Source organism: Capra hircus, chromosome 28 (genome assembly GCF_001704415.2).
Source record: "Capra hircus breed San Clemente chromosome 28, ASM170441v1, whole genome shotgun sequence".
Classification (NCBI taxonomy): Eukaryota; Metazoa; Chordata; class Mammalia; order Artiodactyla; family Bovidae; genus Capra; species Capra hircus.
Genome location: NC_030835.1, coordinates 20,564,011 through 20,584,083, shown reverse-complemented (window position 1 = coordinate 20,584,083; position 20,073 = coordinate 20,564,011). Strand labels below are relative to the sequence as shown.

At 34.0% G+C, this 20,073-nt stretch overlaps 1 protein-coding gene across 3 annotated transcripts in view; it reads left to right on the top strand.

Moving 5' to 3' along the window:
• The window catches only part of CCAR1 (cell division cycle and apoptosis regulator 1), a 44,643-nt gene that overhangs the window by 8,500 nt on the left and 16,070 nt on the right, over positions 1-20,073 (top strand). For 2 of the 3 annotated variants that reach the window (XM_018042354.1, XM_005699120.3), the window contains exons 3-16: positions 2,077-2,249; positions 2,642-2,686; positions 4,643-4,675; positions 6,979-7,172; positions 8,137-8,251; positions 8,354-8,546; positions 10,292-10,421; positions 10,690-10,851; positions 13,286-13,511; positions 14,094-14,207; positions 14,742-14,908; positions 15,646-15,856; positions 16,675-16,758; positions 18,213-18,398. In XM_018042354.1, coding sequence (XP_017897843.1) covers positions 2,077-2,249; positions 2,642-2,686; positions 4,643-4,675; positions 6,979-7,172; positions 8,137-8,251; positions 8,354-8,546; positions 10,292-10,421; positions 10,690-10,851; positions 13,286-13,511; positions 14,094-14,207; positions 14,742-14,908; positions 15,646-15,856; positions 16,675-16,758; positions 18,213-18,398 — 2,033 coding nt within the window. The remainder of the gene's footprint in view (positions 1-2,076; positions 2,250-2,641; positions 2,687-4,642; positions 4,676-6,978; positions 7,173-8,136; positions 8,252-8,353; positions 8,547-10,291; positions 10,422-10,689; positions 10,852-13,285; positions 13,512-14,093; positions 14,208-14,741; positions 14,909-15,645; positions 15,857-16,674; positions 16,759-18,212; positions 18,399-20,073) is intronic. The other variant, XM_018042355.1, reaches the window with a different exon arrangement.

Below are 20,073 nucleotides of genomic sequence, written 5' to 3'. Positions count from 1 at the left end.
ATATAGACATATAAAAGCCACAACCTACGCACAATGATTTCACAAAGTTTGAATTAACTAGCTAGTAGTGTGCAGCAACTACTGGACTGTAAATCTCCTTCCCATAAGTTTCTCCTCGCGTTTGAGCCTTGGTACCTGTCAGTCTGCATTGTAGTTTCTAATTCCTCACATTGACTGTCAACAGTGGAAAAGAGATGCCAGATATCAGCTGTCATCCCACCTACTTAATGCTGGGCTACTTGATATGTTGTCAGAGTCTAGAACACCTAGAAAAGCTGTAGGAAAAAGAGCTGTTTGTGAGATACTGGCTGTGAGCCCTTTTACTGTGACAGCTATTGATACTTTCCAGTGTTCTGGATATTGGTACTAGCAGAGTGAAACAGCAGATCAGAGGTCAGAGCTCACGTAGGGGAAGGAGACGCAGGCATGATTTGAATCACAAGAGGTTACTTTTGTCGAATGCAGAACATTGAATTTAATTTTTAATTTTTCCTATGTTCTTTACCTGTCTTGTGTTTACATGAGAACTTTGCTTTTGTTATCCTAGAGAAGTGGTTCTTAAGCTTGTTGGGGTTTCTTACGCTTTGGAAAAACTGATGAAAACTTTAAACTTTCTTATCTGTAATTTTATGTACAGTTGCAGAAGTTAACAGGAGCTACTGGTTAGAACCTGTGCTGTAGTTTTGTACTTTTTTTTCCATTCTCAGTGCAGTTAACCTCATTTTGAATTTGCATTGGTGTTAAGACATTCCCCACTTCTCTTTAATTTTGTTAGTCTTAGTTTCTCCTTTTTACCCATCTATGGCATCTGACTTATCTTAAAAACAAAGAGAATAAAATATTAATGTTGTAAGGGTTTAGGATTGTGTATTCAGGACATCCAGTAGGTTTTTTTTCCCCACCTTAGAATCTTTTTTTTCCCCTTCATTCTTTTTTAATTTTTAAAAATCATGTTTTATCAGGGAGTAATGTGTAATTTATATGAATTCCAAACATGATTTCTGGGATTTGCTTGTTTTTGCCTCACTTTGTTGTTGGTTTGCTTTATTTTTAAGTAGAATTAATCTGGACTCTTAAACAAGATTGATGATGAACTTCGCACTTCGAAAGATTCTCTGGTAGATTCTAGACTAGGTACTTTGGTTAATTCATAAATGGTCTCTGTTCTGTTCCTGTTCCTATTGTTCTTTCTGTACGGTTATTAACTAATAGCTGATGAGCAGCATTTTTTTCAGGTTGCTCTAAGATGCAAGCAAGATGCTTTGGAAAAGGGAGTGTTACATGAGCAAATACTGTTTTATGGTGACCTCTTTTGATATTCACAGTGCTTAGTGGCATATTAAATGTTCTGAGGATTCTTACAGTAAAAATACATATTTAATTTGCTGTTGCATCAACTTTTAAAACCTTGGACCCCTTTTTTACAAACTTAATGTCCTGGGGAGCTAGTCATCATTCTAGGAGATACAGTTTTGGGAAGGGCAGTACCAGACTGCAGTTTAGCTTTGTATTTAAACCGTTCCTATCATCTGTTTGCTAGTTTTATAGTTTTTTAATACAGAGTTGAAGTACAAGAAATACATCCTTGATAGTAGGATGTTTTAATGGTGGATCACTTCCAGCAATACTATCCTTAATGTTTGATTCTAATCTGTTTGAAGTTAAAACAATACATTCTAGCAATACTGTCCTTAATGTTTGATTCTAATCTGCTTGAGGGTAAAACAATACATTCTAGATGAGTAAGATAAGATAATATATTTTTTGTTCTTTCTGAAAATATTTCTTGAGGGTACTTTAGCCTCTTGGTCTAGCTGAGGTTTGTTGGGTTCATTCTGTAGTTTAATTTTATAGATTAAGGTTTTCTTGTATTTATCATGACTTGAACAAATATTTAAAGCCATTGGAATCTGAGGTGAGGCATTACTGAAATTTTTCTTTAGTTTTTTTTTTTTCCTTCACTAAGTAGTGGCAGACTGTAATGCATAACTAAGCACTAATTGAAAATTCCTGGAAAGGATTCAAATAATCTTGATTTTTTTTTTTCCTTCCCCCCCCTTTTTAATCTCATTTTAGCTGCATTGGGTGTTCAGCAGCCATCTCTCCTTGGAGCATCTCCTACCATTTATACACAGCAAACTGCCTTGGCAGCAGCAGGCCTTACTACACAAACCCCAGCAAACTATCAGTTAACTCAAACTGCAGCATTGCAGCAACAAGCTGCAGCTGCAGCAGCTGCGTTGCAACAGGTGAATGTTTAGGTTTTAAAATGTGACATAGAAAACTTTCAAATCTGGGTAGCCAAGGGTAGGTACATTTTAAGGGATGAGTAATTGTGGAGTTGCATTATGCTTATTTTTTTCTGATGATAAGAATTATTTATGCCCAGGACATAACAGAAGTGTAGCTGCAGAGTCAAAATTCTAAAGTCCTTATATCTTAGTTATTTGACTAAAATTTCATTCTTGACGAATCTGAAATTATAAATAATCACTATTTTATTTTAGATGAAGTGTAGCTGTTTAGAAAATTCCTTTTTAGTGTAATGCTTATTATGTATTTGAATGTATGTGTGTATATTGCTTTTTGAGAATGACTAAAACTAATATCCATTTTTTTCTTTAAAAAATCTTTTTTCCAGCAATATTCACAACCTCAGCAGGCCTTGTATAGTGTGCAGCAACAGGTTAGTTTATATTTTCCATGTTAAAAACTGATTTTTAAAAAGTCATTTTTCCAACTAAACTTATATAGATTTTGGTTCCCCTCAGTAACCTTAACGTGTGATTTGAATTCTTCTAGAGTGGAAGAAATGTGGTAGGTATAAAGAAATGTCTCCAAGGGAGAGGAAGATAGGAGAGAGGTCCTGAAAACTCAAATCCTAAACCAGCAGCCAGTCTTTTGATAATCTGGAAAGGATAACTCTAAATGAATCTTTGGCCCAATACTTCTGTTTGAAACCTTCAGGCCTTCTGTCCCTTACTAGGCTACATGTCAAAATGAAAAGCTCCTTTTTTTCAATTTGAAGCCTAAAGCCTAGACCATTGACTTTCAGCCTTTATTTATTTAAAGCAATGGAGCCCTGCCTTTTTCCCCCCTAATCAAATTGTATATTGAAATCCAGTATGTAAAATATAAAAATAGTGTTGAAAATGGGAGGAAGCCTCCCTTTGTAGTTCCCCTATTCCCAGGGCACAGTTGAACAGTTTGAAAGCTCCTTACTTGGACTAAAATAAGTTTCTTTGGCTCCTTTTCCCCAAGCTCATACTCTAATCATCATCTTCAAGGGTTATTACATCTGTGATGGTAAGAAAAACAGAACCCAAGGAGAAACATCGCAAGCAAAGTAGAAAGTCTACCTTTAGACTTACTTTAGTACTGTTAGGAAATAACAGTCAAAGCCTATGTGTTGTTTTGAGCCACATCAAAATGGCAATACTCAAATGTTTTTGCCCTAAAAACTGCTGTTACTCATCCATTCTTAACTTTCAGAAAAAGAAATTTGATAGATTTAACATTTATACTCTTTTGAGTTAAAACGTCATATAGATTGTTTTATCCTAGCTTTTTAAGTCTAGTAAGGGTTTATTACTAGACTAGTATTTATTACTAAGATTTATTAGTCACAGTGAGTAAAAAGTCATGAACAGAAGAACTGAGATCTTCGGATTCTACCATTGGGCTTAAAACACTAGTTAGAAGCTAATAAACATTAATGATGTCCCAAGAGAAATCTTAGTTAAGCCCAAATCTTACCCGGCTCAGGATATCCGCAACTCAGAAATGATGCCCATATCTTCCTCAGACTGCTTACCTATCCAGTAGGAAAAAAGACCTTTTCCTTAAGTTATTAAGGATTATCAGGAGATGCCTGCTCTTCTAGCTATATACTCTTTAGTACTGCTGGGGCACTAGAGCATGATAAGACAACTCCAGGCTGGGCAGCTTATTAAGAATGTTGAAAGATGACAGGGAGAAGGAGCACCAAGGATAAGTATTTCTTTGGAGACCTTCCTGATGGTGAATAAAAAACACAGTGCTGAGACTTCATAAAGTTACTTTTCTTCCACAGAAGAAACATGTAAAATTTCTCCCTTCCCACCAATTCCTTTTGCTTTCTGGTAATGTTACACTTTGTTATTGCCATGAAAACTCTATGTCAGAATATGTGGTCCTTTATCTTTGGCAAATCTGACTGTGAAGAAGTGCTTCTCATTTTATGGTGTTTAATATTTATATTAACTAGACATCTAGCCAGTAATATTTTTGATATAGATAGCACACTGATGATATTGAATCGTTTCTGTAGCATGGTAATCAATGTGGGGCAGAACAGGAGGTTTTCCCCACTAGGGAATTGTGGGTTTTTTTCCTGGGTGTTATTCCTATGAAATAGCAAAAATAATGTCTTGATCCTTATTGAATGAGTTAGTTATATTTAAGGTCTTCTGCAGTTACAAATACTTGTAGGAAACCTTACCCTGATGACTTCTGTTACTTTTTTATCTGTTTTTTAGTTACAAATAAAGCTGTCATTTAATAGAAATTTTTCCTTTTGTAAAGCATCTGTGAAGCAGCAATTCCGATTGATCCTTATCTTTTTTTCTTTCCTGTTTTTGTTTGGTTTTTGTTTTATTTTTAGTTACAGCAACCTCAGCAGACCCTTTTAACACAGGTTAGTTTGGCATTATTTTATTTCTTTTGAATATCTGAATGCAGAGTAGACTAAAGTTTTATTATGCTATGTTTTCCTTCAGCGTTTAAAAATGAATATTTGTTGGATTCACGTAATACTTTAGCAATATAATGTTGAATAAAGCATTGTTTTGCTTTTTCTTTTATGCTGTTTGATTGCTGATCCTACTGTGATCTAGTTTGAATAAATATGAGGCCTTATTTTAAATTTTATACTGATTTTTTGGCTTTTACATTTTCTTTGTAGCTTAAATTTTTAGTTTTTTTTTACTATTATATCTTTTCATTTGACTTTATTATAGGAAAGTTATTGTAATGCATTATCAACTAAATTTTTCAGCAGCATTAACTTTTGTGAACTTTTGATACATAATGCTACTTTAGGCTTTGTGGACCACTTAAAGTCTATGTTGCATATTTTTTTTCCTTTTATATTATTCTTTAAAAGTGCGAAAACCAGGAATTCCCTTTGTCCAGTGATTAGGACTCCATGCTTTCACTGTTGAGAGCTCAGGTTTTGATTTGTGTTTGAGAAACTACAATCCTACAAACTGCATGGCACAGTTTTGAAAGAAATAAAAAATTTAAAAACCATCTTTGGATAGTAAGTTGTATAAAAATCATAAGACTTCCCTGGTGGTCCAATGGTTAAGCTGAGCTTCTACTTCAGAGGTTACGAGTTTGATCCCTGGTCTGGGATCTAAGATCCCACATGCCCTGCAGTGTGGTCAAAAAAAGGAAAAACACAACTAAAATTGATTAACATGTATGTCCTATTTTTGGTTTTCAAGAGTAGGATTTCCAGACTAAATAGAAAAGGTATAAAAGCTAGCCTCTTAGAATGCTGTGCTTACTTGCTCAGTTGTGTCTGACTTTTTGTGACCCCAGGGACTGTAGCCCACCAGTCTCCTCTGTCCGTGTGGATTCTCTAGGCAAGAATACTGGAGTAGATTGCCATACCCTTCTCCGGGGAATCTTCCCAACCCAGGGATCGAACCCAAGTCTCCAGTATCGCAGGCGGATTTTTTTACCATTTGAGCCACCAAGGAAGCCTTTTCTTAGAATAGCATTTCCCAAAGTGTACCCATATTTTTTTTTCCTTGTATGTAATTCTTTAAAAGTACAAAAACCAGGAATTCCCTTTGTCCAGTGTTTAGGACTCTGTACTTTCACGGTTGAGAGCTCAGGTTTTGATCCTTGTTTGAGGAACTATACAATCCCACAAACTGCATGGCACAGTTTTGAAAGAAAAAGAAGTCTTAGAATGTTAAAGAAACGTCATGAGAATTTTGTGGCTGTAGTTTTAAGAGATGGTGAGTTCCTTTACTAATTACAGAACGGGACTCACCTTTTATTTTTTCAACTGTAGAACGTCGAGACTTGCTTTATTGGGAAAGGGTAAAACGAATTATGGAATTTGAGTCGAATCATGATTATTCCTTTCTTTTTAATGATTTTATTTCTGTTTATATACAGAAATCTTAATAATATGTTGTTATTCATGCTTGATTATGCCAGAAAAGACCAATGAAACTGTTACCTTTTCCCTCAAGTTTTATTGAGTTCTAATTGACATACAACATTGTACTAGTGTAAGGTGTACAGCATGATGTAATACCATATATATGTATAGTGAGATGATCTTCACAATCAGTTAACATGTATCACCTCACATAAGTGAATTTTTCTTTTTCTTGTGATGAGAACTTTCAAAATCTACTCTCTTAACAAGTTTCAAATGTATGATACAGTATTGTTAACCATAGTTACGATTCTGTACATCTCCAGAACTTACATTTAACTGGAAGGTTGTACTTATTGATCGCTACCAGTCGTTTGCCCCAGCAGACTCGCCTCTGGCAGCTACCAGTCTGTTTTCTGAGTTCTTTGGTTTTTCTAGATTCCGTGTATAAAAGTGAGATCATACATAATTGTATTTCTCTCTCTGCCTCATTTCACTTATCTAGGACTTTCCTGAGTCTTTGTTATGCTATTATGGATTTTGAATTTCTAAGAGAGGGCTAGAATATGCAGTGCTTTTTAAAACTCATTACACTATGGTGGCTTTTTTCCCCTGAAACGTCCCTGTAAAAGCATTCATCTGAGGGAACTTAATCATGAAATTGATTAAAAAAATTTTTTTTTCAGACTTGAGTTGCGTCTTCAAGGTGTACCTATGTATTAAATTGTTTTTAGAATTTTGAGTTAGTTTTAAGTAGTCAGTTTTTATTTCTAGACTACTTGTAATCCTTACCTTAATTTGATGTTGATTTTGTTTTATAGCCAGCTGTTGGACTGCCTACAAGCCTTAGCTTGTCAACTCCTCAACCTGCAGCTCAGATAACTGTATCATATCCAACGCCAAGGTCCAGTCAGCAACAAACACAACCTCAGAAACAGCGTGTTTTTACAGGGGCGGTCACAAAACTACACGATACATTTGGATTTGTGGATGAAGATGTATTCTTTCAGCTTAGGTAAACTTAATTAGTTATTGGCAGATGGCTGCTTGTATTTAGCATTAAGTATTTTGATAAGACACCTACTTAACTGTGGCATGGAATTGTGGTTTAGCTGTAATTTTCTGCTTTAATAATTCAACCTGTACCTGTGATGTTTTTTGATGGAGAATGTGATGAAAGATATCTTTTGATTATTGAACACTAGTCATTGTGAATTCTTTATAAAAGTTTTATAGGGGTGAGTTTACATTTCTAGCTATTAATGAACAGACGTACAGTAAGGTTTAAGATTAAAATAGTCATATACTTTTTAAAATTTAATCTTCTGTTTGACATACCTAATGATAATATATATGTAAAATATTTTAGCTTCCCTGGTGGCTCAGACGGTAAAGTGTCTGCCTGCAATGCAGGAGACCCAGGTTCATCCCTGGGTTGGGAAGATCCCCTGGAGAAGAAAATGGCAACCCACTCCAGTATTCTTGCCTGGAAAATCCCATTGGATGGAGGAGCCTTGTGGGCTACAGTCCATGGGGTCGCAGAGAGTCAGACATGACTGAGCAACTTCACTTTCACTTCACTTAGGTGAAAAAAATAATAGGATTAAATGATTGATAAACTAATGGATTTGAAATAGTATTTTGTTCATGTAGTGGTGGTTGCAGGAAATATGTATTTCCTTTGATATTTCAAATGCATTTCTAATTAACTTCCTTAGAAGTACTTTGAAATACTAAGTTTAATTACTATGTAAGATTTTTCTGTTTAAGTGGGTCTCCTGTTTGCTATATTTTGCTATATTTTATATTGCTCCTGTTTTGCTATATTTTAAGTCTTAGAGGTATATCTACTTTTTAAAAGAGATTTTCAGGCTTCCTTTTTCTGGTGTACTTTACAGTGTTTAGTATTAACATATAAATCTTTTTTGGAAGAATTTCTTCTAATTTAGTGTTTGTATTTAACTTAATTTTTTTTTCAGTGCTGTCAAAGGGAAAACCCCCCAAGTGGGTGACAGAGTATTGGTTGAAGCTACATATAATCCCAATATGCCTTTTAAATGGAATGCACAAAGAATTCAAACACTACCAAATCAGGTATATAAAATAGTATTAGGTATTACAAAAACTCGGTGATTGAGTCTTCCCGGTTACAAAGATTTTTCTCTGTCTTTTAAAATGTTATTTCTTTTTGTTAAGAATCAATCCCAAACTCAACCTTTACTGAAGACTCCTCCTGCTGTACTTCAGCCAATTGCACCACAGACAACATTTGGTGTTCAGGCTCAGCCCCAGCCCCAGTCACTGCTGCAGGCACAGATTTCAGCGGCTTCTATTACACCACTGTTGCAGACTCAGCCGCAGCCTTTATTACAGCAGCCACAGCAGAAAGGTATTACAGACTAAAACATAGCTGTTCAGTTATTAAAATAATGAGAGTATGCTATTAATTACCAAAAAAAGCAGGGACTAGCAGAATACCTAAAAAGAAAGTTAAATATCTTTTGTAGAGAATTTCTACTTGTATAGCGATAGTCTTAACTTTTGTAGAAGTCCACTTAATTGGTATTTTTTTTTTAATGTAATTGTGGCATTTTCTGTTTTATCGTAAATTGGCACAAACATAACATTTATAAAAGTGATTGCAGTTAAATATTATTAAATAAACACCCATGTAATCATTACTTGGGTAAAAAAGTACATTATTAGTTAACTCCTTTCCTTTTTTAACAGTTTTACTCTAAGTATATATGCTCATAATATACTTCAGCCTTGCCTGTTGAATTTTACAGGTGATTCTGTCTATATAATCTTTTTTATAAGAATTTTGTTGATTATATTTTAAAGTTTTTCATACTTACTTGTTTCATGTGGCTCTAATTTCTTTGTTTTCATTATTGCTTAATGTTCCATTGTATGAATATTATACAGTTTATGTTTTTCTTTGGTAAATGTACTGTTTCTAGTTTTTGTTTTCTGAAAACACTGCAATGAATGTTCATGATGTAGGCATTTTGACATTTCACCCATTAACGTAAGTGTGCCTTTCCTTAAAGAGAATCTTTTCCTATTATTACCACAATGTATTGTCACTTCTAAGAAAAAGCGTTTAAATACTTTATATTTAGACACCCCCAGTTGTCCCCAGATACCTTTTAAAAAGGTTGTTTTTTGTTTCCTGAATGAAAAGGCAGTTAAGATTCATGTGTTGTATCTGGTTATGTTACTTTGGGCTTCCCAGGTGGCTCAGTAATTAAAGAATCCTCCTGCAGTGCAGGAGACAGCGGGTTCGATCCTTGAATCGGGAAGATTCCCTACAGAAGGAAATGGCAACCCACTCCGGTATTCTTGCCTGGGAAATCCCATGGATAAAGGAGCCTGGCAGGCTATAGTCCATGGAGTTGCAAAAGAGTAACTAAACAGTAGCAACAACAGTGTTTCTTTAGTCTTTTTATTCCAAAATAGTTTTCCATTTTTTCTTTCTTCCTTTATAGCATTGGCTTTTTAAAATATTGGTCTAGTTGACTTGTAAATTCTTTTATAATGTTATATTCTGGATTGTGTGGATTCCTTGTGGTATTTTTACCTTGTTCCTCTTTCTGCCATATAAACTATAAAGTAAATGTTAAGTCTAAAGGCGTTTGGCACATTTTAGGTGATGTTTTCTCATTCGTACTGCATCATACTAGGAGGCACATGTTGTCAGATTCTTCCAGTATTATAGGTGGTAGAGTACTTGGTCAAAGTGATGGTCGTAGATCTCTTTTTATAAAGGTTTTTCTCTGTCGAAAATGTCTGGATGATACTCTGGTGCAGCTAGAATATCTTGTGTAGCCAACAACAAGGGTTTGCTGTTTTTTAATGTCTTTGGTTTAATATCTGTAGGTCAGAGATTAGCACATTGTAGCCCTAGGATTTGGTCTGTGGCCTGGTTTTGTGTGGTCCCTGAGCTAAAAATGGTTTTTACACTTCTAAATGATAGTATTAAAATGTACAAATATGCAAATCATCCCTGGCCTTTACCATTTATGGGTCACAAAACCTAAAAGCCAAAGTTTTCTATATAAAATTTAACCGAGTGATGTTTTTAAACTTCATTTAAATAAGTTAAAATATATTTTTCTGTATCTTTTAAAGCTGGTTTATTGCAGCCTCCTGTCCGTATAGTTTCACAGCCACAACCAGCACGAAGGTTAGATCCACCATCCAGATTTTCAGGAAGAAATGACAGAGGGGATCAAGTGCCCAACAGAAAAGATGACCGAAGGTATGTTTTTAAAAAGTGTACTTTTGATAGTGGTGACGGTTGTACAGTGTGAATGAACACACTTAATGCCACTGAACTGTAAACCTCAAAATGATTAAAATAGATTATTATATTGTGTATATTTTACCACAGTGTTCAAGAAGTTATTTAAAAATGTACACCGTGAAATGTTTATATTTATATATATGCTTATACGTATTAAATTTACTTCATTAAAGAACTCTTTGATAATGCTAGAAAAAGTAATTTTAGAAAAATTTGCTTTAAGTCGCGAAAGAGAAAGAGAAAGACGTAGATCCAGAGAAAGATCTCCTCAGAGAAAACGTTCCCGAGAGAGATCTCCTCGGAGAGAGAGAGAACGGTCACCTCGGAGAGTCCGACGTGTTGTCCCACGTTACACAGTTCAGTTTTCAAAGTTTTCTTTAGATTGGTAAGTTCTTTTTTTCTCCATTGTTTTCTTAAATTACTAATTTTGTACTTTTTGTAATTTGGAGGAATGTGTTACATTTAGAGAATTTTTTTTTTTTTACAATTTTGATTTCATAACATTTAGTTCTTGGTTATATAAGAGCAGAAAGGCAATTTGAATTAGCATTTATGTTCTTTGCAAGATTGCATTATTTTCATACACTCATTACAGATACTAGCTATTGAAAAAGGCAGCCCCTCTGTAATGAAGTTGTTCATAAAGTAAAATTATTTAAGATTCTAGTTTATTGATGACTTTATTAAGGTCATGCATAGTTCATTATGTATGATGAAGTAATGATACACTAGTGACCAGATAGTTCAAGTTCTCTGTGGCTGTGCAGTATAATAGAAACATATGTGTGTACTTAACAGACATATAACATATACACGTGTGTATACATATTATATATTTTAGTTTTTGAAATCAGAAGTAACTGGAAAGTTAGCAAGAGTTTTTGACCTTCACTTGTGAAATGGAAATTATATTAACTGTCAGAACTAATTGTGAGGTTGTGTTGATTTCATTTAAGTAAAGCACTTAATCCATTGTATGGCAATTGTAGATAGTGATGGTTGGGATGTGGTGGCCAACTAGGTAATAGGTGCAAAATTGTAATTCATAAAGAGGCAAATTGATAAATGACTAATCTACTCTAAAGGAAAGGAAGAATCCTCTGAAAGCCTTGGAACTGGTAGTTGTGTATACGATAAATTAATAGGTGGTAAAAGCAAATTTACAGTAAAATAAGAAAAATGAATCAGTGAAAGTGTTTAAAACTGTTTGACACAGGAACAAATAACTGTAGTTGAGTGTCTTGAGAGGATATTGCTCCATTCGACAAAGTATTCATAATACTGACCTACAAAAATTAAAATTTCTACTTATTCAGTTTTATATTTGAGTAAACCAGTGTAGTGTTTAAGCTACTCCATGCCCCCCCAAATCTTGCTTGATGACTTTGCTTAGTTGTTAGGTAGTTGTTGTTCATTTACTCTTGCATGTGGTAAAATCACTAACGATTCTTAATTTCTTGTTACTCCTGTTTACTTGTATATTTAAAAAACATCTGTCTGCATATTTCAGAGGAATTCATTTGAAACAAAACCGCATCTCCAGATATTAACTAGAGCAGCTCTGCTTTTAAACTCATCTGTTCCTAGTCTCAATTGCTATTCTGGGAGGAATTGATACTTAGGATGTAATTTGAGCAGCTGTCTTTATCCTTCCAAGTTAAATCTTCACAATATCACTTCATCACTTTGAAGTAAATTCCCAGATATCAGAGGAACACATTACAAATAAAAGTTATTTTAAAGTTTCCATATTTCTTCTCATTGGTAGTTGTGGAAATCAAGATTTTCTTGTAGTAATGTGATTATAATAGGGGATATATGCCAGGAAGTGGTGATGTTTCATTCATTTATAGATTCTATTCCTGTGGGATAAAACATGACTTCAGAAATTCTAGTGATGGAAAACTAAAACTGTTACATTTTTTGTTTGTAATACTTCTAACAACACTCAAATAACCACATTTTTTATATTTTGACAACAAAATTTTATCCAAATATGTCAACAACTATAATTCTATATTTTAGGTTTCAAATGAAAAAACATCCCTGTAGATACATAGAGCTCATATTTTGTACTTTTTGTTTTTTAAAAGGACAGTGTAGTTAATCTTCTTATCTTACGCACTTTTGGTATTTTCCACTTTTCATTATGTTTTTAACATCTCAGCCTTTTTACTAGATTGATTTACTTTTGAGTGTCTCTCCTTCAAATGTTCTGTTTCTTAGGAAAAAGGAAATCATCCTTTAAAAATATATTCAGTATGTCACATTTAAAAGACAAGAAACTTATCCTCTCTTTACATAATAAATCAGGTATGGATCTTAATCATTAAATAGAGAGATATAGAGATGTGAAGAAATAAAGGTTTTATTTTTTTCTACACTGTTTAAGCCTGATGGAGGAGCTGTCATACTCATTGATACTATTCTTATCCCTTCTTTATATTTATTCTGTATGAACCATAATTTTCTCAAAAATACAGCTTCAACTGAAGCAGAATTGATTTTGTTCAGATCTTCTCTGGAACTTGGTTTGAAGTTATTTCAAAGGGTCTTCTCTAAGTGAATTTTAAGCTATACACAAATAATAAAGAAGGTAACACATAGGTGCTATTTATTCAAAACTATAAATAAACGTATTTGAAAACGACATTTTCATATGCTTCTATGTAAATGTAAAGCTCGTTAATAGTTGACTATTCATTTTCAGCTGGCTTTTAACTGTGTCAAATTATATATAATAGCTTTAGAATTGAGTGAAGCTTTGCATAATCTTTGGTGTTAAGGCACTTTATTCACTACTTATGTCTGTTTTTCAGTCCTAGTTGTGACATGATGGAACTAAGGCGCCGTTATCAGAATTTATATATACCTAGTGACTTTTTTGATGCTCAGTTTACATGGGTGGATGCTTTCCCTTTGTCAAGACCATTTCAGCTGGGAAATTACTGCAATTTCTATGTAATGCACAGAGAAGTAGAGTCCTTAGAAAAAAATATGGCCATTCTTGATCCACCAGATGCTGATCATTTATACAGTGCAAAGGTTTGTATTCTGTGATACATAGCTAAAATTTCTGAGCAGTTATTCGTATTAAGAGTGTATGTGAAGTTGATCTTCAGAAAGTTTTTATGATGTTTTAAGACCTAAAAGCCTGTGATTTCTTCTTGTCTGCGTGATTCTGTTTGGTTGTTAATTTAACCTCTTTTTTGCCTTAATTCTTGAGCTGTAAAACTGTGATATTGCGTCAACATTTTGAACCTTATAAAACGTGAAGATGAAGTTCATTTTATTGAGCTTTTTGAAATGTTCTAAGGCTTCTGATAGATCCAGATAAAATGTTCTGTTGGGTAAATGCACCATATTTTAGTCTTTGGGATAACGTTGAGTATATTGCTTATGGTCAGTAGTTTTCTGCTATTTGATAAACATAGATCAAAATGCCTTTTCTTCCAAAGTTAAAACTATATAATTATAAGGTATCCAATACCATTTCTGCTGTAGCATTTTCCATTTTTACAAAACAAAAACTTCAGATATATGTTATGGAAGGATAATTAGTAGTGCTTCTCATTCTTTTACATTACTTTAGACTTTTGACAGGATTGAATTATTTGACTATAATAGGTAATGCTGATGGCTAGCCCTAGTATGGAAGATTTGTATCATAAGTCATGTGCTCTTGCTGAAGACCCACAAGAACTTCGAGATGGATTTCAGCATCCTGCTAGACTTGTTAAGGTAAACTGAAAGATTTATTTTAACTTGAGGTGTATATTTACTTTGCTTAGTTCTGTCCATATATAAAATTTAAAAATACTACCTTTTAAATTTTGTTGATTTGTTTTATAACCTATTTTAATATAGTTATAGCAGTCAATGATGTAGGTGTTTTTCTCATTGCAGATTATGGCTGTATCTTATATATATGTCGCTAGTTCAGCTGTCGTTTTGATGCTATATATTTGAAGCATAATAAAGTCTTAGTGGATTTAGTGTATCTGGATGCCCTGAAAGTGTGAATTATAGCTTGTTTTCTTTAAAAGAACTTTTTATCTGAGGAAATATTTTAGAAGGATGAGTTATGATGTGTAAATCCTATTCCATTGCTGAAATGCAGTGTGGAACACGATGAACTGAACTCTTCCTTGACTGACAGATACCAGAGGTAGTAAAAATGGTATTGGAAAGGTTTGTTCCTTTCCTTTTCAAGTACTTAATTTGTAATTTGACAAATTACATAATACATGTAAATGATTCTTTGTTTTAAATTAGTTTTTAGTGGGCATGAAAGGCAAGGATGAAGCCATGGCCATTGGAGGCCATTGGTCTCCTTCGTTGGATGGACCAGACCCAGAAAAAGACCCCTTTGTGTTGATTAAGACTGCTATTCGTTGTTGTAAGGCTCTGACAGGCATTGATCTAAGTGTATGCACACAATGGTAAGTACTAATTCATTTCTTGATTAGAAATGTTTTTCTAATAGTTTATGTAGATGTTCTTGTCCATCAGCCTTCTCCCACCCCCACCCCCCGTATTTTAGCAATCTTGATCATGCAGATAATCTCAAAGGAAAATGTTCATTTGTAGCAAAAGTTTTATTTGGTGCCAAAAATGTTTGGGGGAAAAGGATTAAGAACTAATAAAAATAAACTGAAAATAATGTTTTGTTACGCTGTACTTGGAAGTTGGATGTATGTTGAAAATATTTTTCATTTCATGCATAGCTGGAGAAGATCGTCAAGAGAGAACTTCATTTCATTATAATTCTTTTGTTATAAAATGATGTAGTTGCTGATTATTTTTGTTCAGCCATATTTTCTCTTGAGGCTTATTTGTCTTGTGTATTTTAGTGTATTTCTTGTGATTTAATTGAGAACATTCTTTTTTTAGCACATGAAATCTGAACAGCTATCCAGCTTCTTCAGGTATTCTCTAAAATATGGTTAGCTCTGTAATCAAACTTGACAATGCCTTGGGGAACATATTCTTCTTTTAACCATAAAATATTGTACAAATGTACCAAAAGAGGAACTATGGCTTCTATAATTTTTTTTTCTTTAGACCAACCTCAAGTTCTTGCAGCAAAATTTCTTTACTTGATGTGCTACAAGTGAACTAGGGTCTTTAAAATGTATTTTAGAATTTTTTTTCCAACATGCTTCTTCCCTTGCAACAGGTACCGTTTTGCAGAGATTCGCTACCATCGCCCTGAGGAGACCCACAAGGGGCGTACAGTTCCAGCTCATGTGGAGACAGTGGTTTTATTTTTCCCGGATGTTTGGCATTGCCTTCCCACCCGCTCAGAGTGGGAAACCCTCTCCCGAGGATACAAGCAGCAGCTGGTCGAGAAGCTTCAGGGTGAACGCAAGGAGGCTGATGGAGAACAGGCACTGAACGCTAATCCCTTTTTCTATTTCCGCTTCTCACAGGCACAGGAACACAGGCACAAATGCACACCACACACTACATAACAAACACACATGGAGGAACATAACTGGTAACAGCGACTGGTAATCCAGCTTTCAGCAGTATAGTTGTATGTTCTTTCCTGTTAAAAAAAATGTGTCTATTATGCTAACATTAAGAGTGCTGAGACCTCAAAGGAAAATAAGTTGTGCTTAAATTGCACAGAATTTTGTTTTTATCATAGGTCTAGTTGCTGGAATCTGGGACCAGTTGTTGAGCAAGATTCAGTATTAAGCCATTTTAAACATTTTGCCATTTTCTAAAATTTAAAAAATTTTCTCTTTCACGGTCATCATTTCTAGTCATGGATATTTGAAATTGGACAACCACAAGTCTGAGAGATTTGAAATTTCAGGCTATGTGGCGGCATCTTTGGTACATTTGAAAGGTCTGACTAAATCAGTCTTAACTTTGGGTGGTTTGAAAATTGGGGCAAGATCACACACTGTGTGGTTAGTGGAGAACCGGCAGTGTTTGTGCATCCCTGATATCCTTTGTGTTGTAATTTATCACCCTTTTGTGTTTCACAGATCTGGCTTTGATTGGCTGATGAGTGTCTTTGTGATCAGTTAAAAGTGGTAGAATGTATGTACGTGGACTTGCCTAAATAATAACTTTAGGAGAAGACAATCTGAAACATTTGTGACCTTGCACAGATCAGCAACAGACTTTTAAAAATAAATTAACCTTTATTTTAAGGTTTCAGAATAGTAATTCTATTCTTAACTTTGTATATCAGGATGAAGAAGAGAAGGATGATGGTGAAGCTAAAGAAATTTCCACTCCTACCCATTGGTCTAAACTTGACCCAAAGACAATGAAGGTAACATTGAAAGTAATGATATTTAATTAGAAATCTATGAACAGGAATAGAGGATATTGTAGACAATAGTTTTTTAGATACAAGTCATTAAAAATGAAGTCCGCTGGTTATATATAAAATTCTGTGTTGTGTTTGTGTGTGCAAAAATTAAATAGTTCAGCCAATATCTGGTGAATGTAATATGCATATGTGTATGGTGTGAGCAGTACTGTTTTCTGATTTGGAAACTGACCAAGAGTTGGAATTTCTGCACTTAATTTACTTAAATTCCAGGAGAAGGAATGAAACATAGAAAAAGATTATCCAGTTTTTAAATGAATTTAAAAGTAAAACGTAGATTCATAATACATCTGAACTAGGAGGAAGGTAATATAAGACCCTGTTTTGAAAATCTTTGGTTAATACTTAACTAATTTTTCTTTGCTTCCCAAGGTCTTTGGACCTGTTATCTTTTGACACTTTTGCATCTCTGGGTCTATACTGTGAATGTAGATCTAGAGAGTCGCATACATAAATTCTATGTAGAACAGAAACTTGGTTGCTTTGCAGCTTTCTGTTTATTAACATACAAAAGCTGACCTTTTGGTTAACTTCTGTCCTCAGCAAAATCAGAGTTTTTCTTATGAAACTATAGTTTTTAAGCCAACATTGATTTTTAGTAAGTAGAGAATATATATCATAATTTTGACACTCTTGCACTACTCCTCAACATCAGTTTTCCTCAACATCAGGTTTATTATAGAATCCTGTAGATTCAGAAGATTAGATTAAGCCTAAGAAATTTTTGTCTAGCTGATGGCTTCTCTTGTATTTCTTTGACTATAAATATTATGCATGCTTATTTTAAAAATTAGTGTATACATAAAATACTGAATAAAAAATGACTCAAGCCTGTCACTCAAACACAGCAACCTTTCTTAAAAATTAGATGTATTATCCTCTGTTATTTTTTCTGGGTATAAAGTGTTTGCCTGGTTCTAATCATGTTGTGTAAAAAAGTTGCCATCTCATCCTTTTCAATTAATAATAGTGTTTCCCATGTAATTTATTTTTAAATGTTTTATACTGTACCATTCAAATGATGTACTGTTTTTTCCCTTACGTATTAATATTACTCTTTTATTGTATATTTTGTTTCTTCACATTTTTGGATGGAGGGATTGTGACAAAGAATATATAAAAAGTTTTTTTCTTGTGTATAAATTATTTCTTTGAATTCCCAGAGACTAGAATTTCTAGGTCAAAGATCATTAACTTCTTTGAAAGCATCTTAAAACATGTTGCAAATTACTTAAATAGTTTTGTCAGTTTGCATTTTTACATATGTTTTATGAGCTGTACAGAATTCCCTTTCACCAAAACTTTTTAAAAACTCATACAGAAGATAATTGTATGATTCCTTATTTCATGATCCTGTTTCCATTTTCTGTGTATTTATGCTTGTGTATGTTTAGGTAAATGATCTCCGAAAAGAATTAGAAAGTCGAGCTCTTAGTTCCAAGGGCTTAAAATCCCAGTTAATAGCCCGACTGACAAAACAGCTTAAAGTAGAAGAGCAAAAAGAAGAACAAAAGGAATTAGAGAAATCTGAGAAAGAAGAGGAAGAGGAGGATGATAGGAAATCTGAAGATGATAAAGAGGTATATACTAAATCATTTCAATACTATTACACTTAATATTGGTTTATAGGGTTCTTTGAATATGTATGTGTATATACTTCTATTAAGATATAATTTACATAATAGTAAAATCGATCCTTTTAGTGAACAGTTGTGCAAGTTTTGACACATACATATGGCCCTTTAACCACTACCACAGTCATCATATATATAAAAAAGGTCTGTCATCCCCTAAAAATAACTTATATTAATACCTCTTTGTAAGCAGTTTTCTTCTCCTACTTGGTCAGTCTCTGGAAGCCACTGATGTTTTTCTATACTTTTGCCTTTTCAAGTATATCATGTAAATGGAATTATATAACCTTTTGAGTCTGACCTCTTTAACATAATGCATTAGAGATTCACCCATTTTTATTGTATGTTTCTATAGTTCTTATTAGTTGCTAAATAATATTCCACAGCATCAGTGTATCAGTGTTCATTCTTCACTTGAGAGACATTTGAATGATTTCTATAAGTCAGGTGTTTTCAGTCCTTCCTCTTAAAAATGAATAATAATGTTTTAGATATTAAAAAATCAAAGAAAATTTGCTTGACAGAGCTATTAAGTTCAGAGATTGAGTTCTGGTGAAGTGCTTGTCTGAGAATTTTGCTGCTTTAAAACTGTTGCCTTGATTGCATCGCATTTCTTAAGACTCAGAGGCCGTTTATTCACTCTTGTTTGTGCCTCAGTCTTATATGCCCAGAAGAATAACTTCCAGGTGTTCTCTGAATTTGAAACATGGGGATGTCAGAAGTGTGTTACAGTAATTGGATAAACCAACATTGTGTGTGTACTAATGGAATGTATTGTGAAAGTACACATCATTATTTATTAAGCCTTCCTACCAAAAATGTTCTACCTTAATCTAATTGTAAGAAAACATATTTGGAATGTATGAAATTTTACAAAGCAGCTTGTTTGAACTTTTCATAAATGTTCATGTGATAAAAGTAGAAAAATGGTTTAAAGAAGGTTAATAATGACAACTGAATGCATTGGGGGGGGGAGCCATTAACAGTATTTTTTGAGATAATTGGAGAAATTTGATTATGGATGTAATAGTAGATTTGATAGTGGAATTATCTCAGAGTTGTCCAGCAGGAGGCATTTCAAGTTGACTTCTGTGTTCTTTGAAATAGCCGTGTGTCATCTTTTGAGGACTTCGCTTATTTTGCATTATGATATAAAGTGTTTTAGTCTCATTGATTACTATCCCTGCCCTGTTTCTGAAGTCACCCATTTCCCCAGGAAGCCTTGGTACCTTTTAGTGAAGAATGGTACATCATATTTACTGTGGTATGTACGTTGAAAGTGAAGAGCTTACACGAATAACTCCAGTTCTACTCCAGCATCACAGACTTCATTCTGGTTTTCTCTTTCCATGTATCTTAACTCCTTTCCCCAATAATGAGAAACATACCTTCTGTTATACTTAATGGATTTGCTTACTTCCTCAGTTATACATCACACTCCCTCTCCAATCTGTATATCCTCCTTATTCCACTTTAGTCTTATTTCCTGTCCTATACTTTCTCTGTATGGATGCCCTCCTTGCTTCATTTGGATATCAGTGCCTGATAACTAGGCAGCTCTTCTACTCTGGGCCATTGTAGCTCTAAACTTTTCTCATCAACCTCAATCCTGTGTGGACAC